The sequence below is a fragment of the Odontesthes bonariensis genome, chromosome 10 (assembly GCF_027942865.1).
Source record: "Odontesthes bonariensis isolate fOdoBon6 chromosome 10, fOdoBon6.hap1, whole genome shotgun sequence".
NCBI lineage: Eukaryota > Metazoa > Chordata > Actinopteri > Atheriniformes > Atherinopsidae > Odontesthes > Odontesthes bonariensis.
Genome location: NC_134515.1, coordinates 12,237,987 through 12,246,894, shown reverse-complemented (window position 1 = coordinate 12,246,894; position 8,908 = coordinate 12,237,987). Strand labels below are relative to the sequence as shown.

General features: G+C 39.6%; 1 protein-coding gene across 1 annotated transcript in view; it reads right to left on the bottom strand.

Annotated features, from left to right (window-relative positions):
• Window positions 1-311: 311 nt before the first annotated feature.
• The window catches only part of ajap1 (adherens junctions associated protein 1), a 59,569-nt gene continuing 50,972 nt past the window's right edge, over window positions 312-8,908 (bottom strand). Inside the window, exons 3-6 of the mRNA XM_075476297.1 lie at window positions 6,646-6,733; window positions 6,271-6,513; window positions 3,357-3,489; window positions 312-2,444 (exon numbers count right to left, since the gene is read on the bottom strand). Of these exons, the coding sequence (XP_075332412.1) occupies window positions 3,417-3,489; window positions 6,271-6,513; window positions 6,646-6,733 (404 nt within the window). The 3' untranslated portion in view covers window positions 312-2,444; window positions 3,357-3,416. The remainder of the gene's footprint in view (window positions 2,445-3,356; window positions 3,490-6,270; window positions 6,514-6,645; window positions 6,734-8,908) is intronic.

Genomic DNA, 8,908 nt, shown 5'->3' with positions numbered 1-8,908 from the left:
CGCAGCGTCTACTGAAGTATTATACTGGTTAGCTAAAGATATAATACAAGTACTGCTTCAAAGTGCAGATAAGAAGCTTGGCACAAGGTTAGTTTTGTGTTTTGAAAGAAAATACTGTAGATACACATGTAAACAAAGACACTATCCCCGACCTAGCTGGAACCTTCCCAAAAAATGGGAGAGGTCTTGAAAAATAGAACACACCTGTACACAAATAGAAGCAAATATATAGAAAATACATTTACACGTGTATAATATACAGCAAGTTTCATAACCCTCTGATTCGTCAGAGAACACTATTCTTTTAAAAAAAAAAAAAAAAAAAAAAGAAGAAAAAAAAACATCTAAGAAGCAACACAGCCTGACACACGTGAGGCTGAACTGGTATGGGTCATTCATGAGAGTGGTTTCCATGTCGCGAATGGGTCAAAGCAGGATTTCTGCACCACAGTGTTTAACCCCAGCCAATTTTACGCCTCCTGAGTGGCTCACATTTACACATCTCTCACTGGGACGGCCTGTTTTTCCTTCTTTCCTTTTAAGGAGTTGAGGCTAAAAAAAAACCCACTTGATTACTGTACGTCGACCTTCGACACCCAATGAAATCTACCGTTTTGAACCTGTACATATTGCTGTCTGCAACCAAAAATGTTTACAATTTCAGAATTGTATTTGTGCTTTGTTCAAACCCTCAGCACAATAAAAGGTAGATCAATAAACAGCTTCTGCGAGAGCTTCATAGCACAAAGGAAATCAACGCTCGAAGGTGATGATAAAATCGTTGGTGCTAGGAAGCTCACTGCAGAGCTTTTTTCTTTCTCACCATTGAGTTTGCTCAACTTGACTTGGAGCAGTTTGGTAGTAGCTAATTGGCTCGTCTTAATCCCTTTACTTCAACAAAAGACTGAGGAGGATTTTTTTTTTACTCATAATTCTATACCTCACCTTACTTTGGCACAAATTGAAATGATCTACCCGTGTGCATTCCCAACAATCAGGCTGTGAAAGCTGAAATTCTGATATGCTCGAATTTTTGTCCTGAAGAACTGAGGAGATCTGGACAGAGCTGACCTTTACAACACATTCGGTAAAGGAAATTCCTTCCTGCCTACTTCCGTGGATTTAAAAAAAAAATCATGATACAGATCATTTGATCTTTGTGGCTTTCTTACGTCTTCTTCTGTCATTTTGTATTCTAACTTCTACAAAACTGGTTCAATCTTCTGGAGTTTTAGGTTTCAAAGGTAACGTGTCGAAAGTGAACCAATCTGGGAGTTTGGTGGAGGATGTCAAGTTTGGGGTTCATTTTTCAGCTATTTATGCAAACTACCACATTGATTATTTGAATTGTTTCTGCCCTTCATCTTGGGTGATTGGATCTAAATCATAACTGAGTGTTAAGATTTATTCCAAACAGCAGCTGAGTTAGAGACCAATATGAAGTGTGCAAGAAAGCCAGACAGACCTGAGACGGTATGAATGTCCTGTCCAGCCCCACGCAGTATGTTGTGGTTGTCTTTATTCAAACTATGCATGAATTTGTCGCCTGCGCCACAGAAGCTGTTTGTGTGTTTTTTCCATAAGCCTAAATCAGATACATATCTCACATAAAAAGCAGTTGAGGTGGGCACTGGGTTGGCTTGCGCCAGGTGAAAGATGGGATACTTTGTTATAATCTCAGCTATGGGTGGGAATACTTTAACAGTGCTGTCCGGTGATCCAGACTTCCACTGTTAGGGCTGTGGCAGGCTCTTCTGTGTAGAAAAATAGACATAACTATTCTGGTTTTAAAATGGGGCCGATAGAAACAATGTTCTAAAGTCAACTGTCTAATAAAGCATATACCATCTACTTTTCCATCGTCTCTCTTCCCCAGCTTATAGGATAGTGATTCATATAAATATCTTTTAGTCTCTTTTGCAACACATTTCTTTAAAACTATTTCAAAACATATTCAAATACATTTGTAGTCTTTTTTTTTTTTTAACTTTCACATTTCTGTAGAAAATAAGAACAGACAAAAAAATGTAATTGGAGTTGATACAGGGTTAATATAACACTCTTTGTTTAGTCCTTTAGTGGTTTTTTTGTTTGTTTTTTTTAAACTTCCGTCCATCCAGGTTGTGGCACATAGTGGCATTATTGGCACATTGTTCAGAAATACAGTTCATGTTCCACCCAAAGCAGCTCCTTGGGCTCCATTGTAAATGTTTCCCTTGAGACATCCGTGACGTCCACAGTCTTGTTCCATACATCCTGTAAATATATCTATATATAATCTATATCTAAATGACTGTAGGTTCCTGGAAAGATGGAGTGGCAGCGTTGTGACTGCCCTGCTTTTTATATCTAGAAAAATAAATATCTTCACCAGCGTCCGAGGGAGTGCTCACGCTAGTTTACAAAAGAAGCTGTGTTGTGTGTTTGTTGTTTCCAACTGGTTCCTGTGAAGAGGCAGAAAAACAGAAATACAGTCACTCGTCATTATGAGTTTATTTCAAATAAAACAAACAGGTTTTTTTTAAATTTGCCCACTTTCCAGTTATTTTAAGTGGGGATCGTGTCCAAATCTGGCCGTGAAAACGTGCAAACCATTGCCTTCTTTGAAACAGACTAAAGGGTTATGCTGAACTCAAAAGCAGTACTATTAAGGCATTTTGTGAACACACACTTTAACCTAATAAATACATAAAGTTTGCAGAGACAAACTAAGCACAGAGAGCATGCAGTGAAAAGCTGAGCTGAGTAATGCAAGTCCAGACAACACTGAGACTCTGTCCTCTCACTACATTACCCGCAGGCAATATATTCCTTTGAAAATCTGGGTCAATAGCAAACGTTACACCTTCCCCCAGGCTTCCAGTAACACTGTGGGACCCGAGCATGTGTTTAACGTTCACACTTTGGATTTCAAATGCAGGACCATCCTGGCATATAATTGCCGTGCATAAAAATGTGTCCCACTCAAATGAAAGTGCACCTTTGCTCTTCCAAACAGTATGCTTTTTGTGTAAGAATGAGAATGGCACCATAAATATTAATGAACATGTTTCAGATATTAAGAGAGAAATAATTAACTGTGACCATACCGTTTATTAATACTGATATGTGCATAATGAGTCTCTTATCTCTAACAAAGACCTGTGATACTGCCCTGAACTGGATTTCTCAGCCCACTTTCATCACTGCGCAGAAGATGGAAAAAAAAAAGCATAATCATGTCACAAATAACAAACATATGCCAAGTTCCCCTCTATTCCCAAAGTGGGGCAGCATCACCACGGGGATCGAGGTGGCTAAGGCTCAGACGATGATTTTGGGAGGGGAGGGGGGGGGCAAAGTGGAGCAGTACCCACCAGAGCGTGAATTCAGGAAGTCTCTTCCACCCACAGAACATGAAGAAGGCCTTCAGCTCGTCAACAAGAGATCTCAAACCATTTCTCCGACACAAAGGCCACGGGAATCAGTTGTCTTTCAGTGGGGGAGGGCCTGTTGGGCAAAAGGAGTTAAGTTGACACAGAACTCAGAACTGACATTATTGCAGACAAGAGGCATTACAGACTTTATACAATACATCCTGCAAGATGTAATCATGTCCCTCGTTGGCCTTCGGTGCCATAGTTAACACAGCAATGTTGTCACATAGAGACACAAAAGATTCTACTAAACCTTGAAAATTTACCAGTGAAATTCCTTCCATAACTTCAGATTGAAAATGCAGACACCAAATGAATGGTCGCTTCCTGCTACCGTACTGTAATGAATCTGCTGCAGGGTTTGGATGCACTGACTAAGTGTGACCATCTTTGCTGGCCCTGCAGCTCAGATGACTGTTGCTGTTATTCACTCAGATAATAAACACTATCAATACTCTACCAACCTACACCCACATAATGGTCCATGATTTCTGTCAACACACCTGTCAGTTCAAATCAGAGGCAAGATCAATGTAAACGCTCCTGCCTATTTCTTTGGATTAAAAAGGAAAAAAACAAAAAGCAACACAGATCACCAAAGTGGGTTAACGTGTTTTCACCTGAGTCGTTTCATAACATGTGAAGTTGAGTTTTTAACGCATAAAAACCACCTGTGTGCCATTCAAGTTAGTGTCAGGAAATGACACTCTGAAGACATCCTGTTGCCCTGCATCTATAAACTGACTCATTACCCAGTAATGAAAATCAGTTGAACATGCTTTTTATGTGCAGCTTGAGCATGCTGTGGCACACCATTCAGCTGAGTGTCAGGCAGATGGATGAAGAATGAGGCGTAGCATGTTTAAACCGTCTTTTAAACATGGGCACACCCGCTGAAACGAGCCGATTAGAGCCTTTCCCATCGCGTGTGTGATAGCAGGTGTATCATCTGTGCTCTGAGGGCTGGAACTTGCTGTTCTAGTACAGCTCTGCTTTCTATAGGACAGCAGCATGAATGCATGGCATTACGCTGTGTTGTACAGGCCGGGTTTCTGATCATCAGGCTAGTTTAGGCTACTACTACTACCCCACACAGGGTGTTTCAGAGTCTCCGTGGGAAACAAAGTGTTTCTGTAAAACAAAAGTGAGCTGTGCCCCTTTTGTGTTTCCCCAACTGCAGCCTCCTCAGTAAAAATGAACATGTAGATCCCATTGATGCTGCATTGACCTGGAGCTGATTAAAACCTATTTCTGCTGTCATTCGACACAGGACTGAATGCTGATGTAACACACTGCACTAAAGAACCAGATGCAAGTGGGTGTATGTGCTTTTTTAAAGAGTGTAAAATTAAGGCAACCAAATTACGTTCAGATTTGCTCACACCTCTGAAGATGATTGTAGCTGAGTGAAAAATCAAAGGTAAAAAAGTGAGCATCCATGCTTGTCAATTCAAAGTCTTCTTTCTCTCCTGTATGGTTTTCTATTATCGTTTCATGTTTTAGAATCTAAAGTTCTGCAAGTGATGTCATATTATTCAAGCTGCCAGACTCCAACAACATAAGTTATGCAAACTGTAGTGGAACACATATTATTTCAACATAAAAAAACCACCTTTGTCCAACCACAACCAGATTTTTAAGATGCTTGTAAACGTTTCGGTCTGACTGAAATCGTATAATTTCAAGCTTCTTAAATCCAGACCAAAACAACCAGATAATGCAGTTGGGGATTAAATAATTAATTGCATATATTTGCTCAACTCGACTTAAACTGGCATAAGGACTAAATATTCTCCTCTGCTTTGTGTTGGGGCTTCACTTCTGTCTACGTGTTGTAGCGTTTTGTGGCCACTTGGGGGCAGTCTAAGAAATATGTGGACTGATCCGAGGCGTGGTCTGCTCTTGGTTGTGTTGCTGCAGTTTTTGTTCCTTTCATGGAAGAGACAGAAGTAAAAAAAAAAAAAAACAGAAAAGGGGAGAAAGATGTGCTTTAAGTTGCAGTAAAACAAAGCGTTAACTGAATTTATTTTGCTTTTTTTTTTTTTTACTTTTTCATTTTATTTAACTTTCCATGGGGGACATCTGTTATAACCACAATGATACTTGAACTATAAAGCTGTTTTAAACTCATCTATGTATTTTTATATGTTTATGTACCTATAAAACAAATCTTAAAATCTTAATTCATCAGTTTTCTGTGCGTTTCTTTGCCATTTATTGTTTGGCACTTTGGCATCTTTGTCATGTAATCAGTTGTTGTCAGCCCATCCCGATTCAGGCTTACTTACAGCCAGCTGGCATTGAACCAACACCTCATGTTTGAGCACTCTGTGTTGTCAGGTTTTTGGAGATTTCTGTCCGGCATCAAACATCAAGTTGGTGACAAAAACAATTTACCTCAAGGATTCGTGTGCATCTTTTTGTACAAATGGTTAAGTGTATATTGACAAAGTCAAATTCCTAATAAAGCTGCTTTCTTTCCCCTAGTTTTGCTTCTTTTGTCGAACTTCAAAATGTGTGTGAACTATGATTAAAAATCGGCGACAGCAAATCAGCTCATGGTCATGGTCACCTAAAACTGATTTTTTTTTTGTGACTTTGGCAAAACCTACATGTATGATGATCTCCCAGAAGATGGAACTTTGGAGCATGCAACCTCATAATCTGGGTGTTAGTCCAGTTGTGAGAAGCTTGATTTTGAACGATTTCAGTCAGACTAACATGTTTACATGTATTCTAAGAGACTGGTTTTGTCAAACAAATACAATCTTTTTTTTTTTTCTACTGTCATGTAAACACGGCCGTTTTCTTGACCGGCAGAAGAAATATTTCAGTGTGAATCCACCTTTTGTACCTGTTTCCATTGTAAGCAGTCTTGTAGACAGGTGTCTGCTGGATCATCTCATCGGTGTAGATGGGCACAGCAGTCCGAACGCACTCATGTGAGCACTGCAGGCTGTCATTGTAGGCAGTGAATATGTCAACCTTGCTGGGTACCCGGGCTGGGGTGAAGTCTGTCAGGTTTTGGCAGCTTTCCTCTTGCTGGTGAATCTTTCGCTGATGGCTATTGTGGCGGCCATTTCCAGACTGTGCACAGCTACAAAAACACGCACCAAAGACAAAAAACAAACATAAAATCATACCTTGTACCTTTGGTTAATCTACTGCAATTTCTGATGAAGAGTCAGAATCTGCAGCTATGGATGGTAAGTAAAGGAATCTTTCCTACCAGTTTTTAAGGACGAGTGTTGTGATCAAGGCTGCGATAACCATGATGAGAGACACAGTGATTGTGATTATCTGGTGCACTGCCAAGCCTGCAGATAGAAAGAAATAAACACGAATTACAATCATTAGTGGGTGAAATGCTTTCACTCCAGTTGTTCACAGCACAGAGCTCTCCACTTCTCTTTTGTTTCCTGTATCAAACAAAGCCGCTGCACAAAACTGAGGTTCAAGGCAAGCTCACTTCGATATATCACAACTTTTGATTTCATGATTAAATTTGTGTAACTAAAGAAAAACTGATATCAAATACATTCTTCAACAGTTCCTCTCACCGAGAACAAGTATGCTTTTACCTTCACTCACCTCAAAGTATTTCCGTCGATCTTGCCCTAAGGCTTTCACTTAAACATTAAATGGGAGCAAATTATTTGATGTGATCTATCATGTGAAATGTTTGATCAAAAACATGATCCTTAAAGGTGATGCAAGCTCTTTGAAACTGGAGAAAGCAGGAGGAGGCAGCAGAGAGGCACATTAATTGATCTTTGGGGCCTTTGAGTGAAACAGCACTGAAAACTAAACAGCTGGGAAGTATCATCACTTTATCTCACTAAGACACCCTCTCAGCACAGGAGTTTGTATAACTGTGTTACATCAGCTCTAAGTTGGTTAAAAATGGCAGTTGGTGGTAAGTTTTTGGGTTTTTTTGGAGCTGTGTTTGTGGTCAATGAAGCTTTTTCTCTAAAACGTGAGGGTAATGCTCTGACTTTGTTTCCTGTTTGCTGGTAATTTGTAGTTGCTTCATTAGAGCTTTATTTCTACAAAGGGCTGAGTGTTGCATCTGAAAATGAGATCGATAAAAGTGACACTTGTGGACCCTTTCATATTACACATAGCCATCAGATCCATTGGTGCAGCTTTACGGAATCATGGACGTCTTGCTGCATCCAAGCTGGGCTTGCGGCCATCTTGCAGCTCTAGATATTGTGTTATCATCCAAACTCTGTTGTGTCATCTGCAGTTGGTGCCGAACGCTGCTGCGGGACTTCTGACAGCATCCCTCAGCTGACTTCCTATAAAGTATCATTTTACTTTGTTTGTTTTTAAAGCTTGACACGGGTCAGATCCTGAGTAGATTCCTGAACTTCTCTGACCTTATTCTACCACCAGACCTCTTAGACTCTCGGAACAATTGCCTTTATCTGTTCCTCGATTGAGGTTAGTCGGTCAGAGAGATCGGATCGTGCCTGTGTGGGGGTTGTTCCAGAGCTTTGGAAAAGCACCGCACTGTCAATTAAATGTGCGCCATCTATTAATAGATGTAGGACATGTTTGAAGACATACGTGCTCTCCTGGCTTTTAACTAACACTCGTTGTCCTCAGTATTTTAAGTACTTTGCTAATAATCACTTTTGTTTCTTTTATTTCTTTTTAGAAACCCGTTTTTTTTGTACCTGCCCTTTTCATTTTAGCCCTTTGTTTTTAACATTCAAACCTTTCTTTGCGGCCTTTTAATCTGCTTATTTGTTTCCGATGCTCCGTTTATCTACTGCTGTGCCTCATTTTGTGTCATCAACTCTAGTTGCTTTAAATGTGTTTCTTGAATAAAATTGACTTGACATATTTATTTCAGTGTTTGTGGGATATTCCAATTCTACGCCTCTACACTAAGGTTCTGAATCACAGCAAAAATGTGACAGGAGGGAGGAGTGCAACTCCAGCCAGGAATTTTCCACAGCTCTTACTGACCAACTGTTAAAACTCAAGATAGACTGGGTGTGTTGGATCTACATGCACTGGTCTATTTGCTCTTCAAAATTAGTTAAAAACCCAAATGTATAATAATATATATATATATTATTAATATGACAATATAATAAAACTCATTGACTGGATCCCGTGCGATCAACAGTGAATAGAAAAAGAATTGATGCTTGGTTTTATTTGTTTCGAGAAGATTTAGAAAACCCACCAACCTCTGCATGGACATTAAAACCAAAGAAAAACCATGTCGTCAAAATTTCACACACCATTTTCCAGGTGTCTGGTTGATAGATTCGTTCTGCTGAGCATATTAGACAGTACACAAAATGCCACAAAATTGGGGCTTTTCTTTGAAAAAAGGATTTATTCTGCTTTTTACTTGCACACAATTAATTTGAAACACCTTGCTGATGTTGAAGAAGCCGATATTTCCTATTTGTTCTTTATTCCTAAAAAAAAGCACTCTGGTTTAAACTTCTCTTGTGGGCTGATCTCTCTCT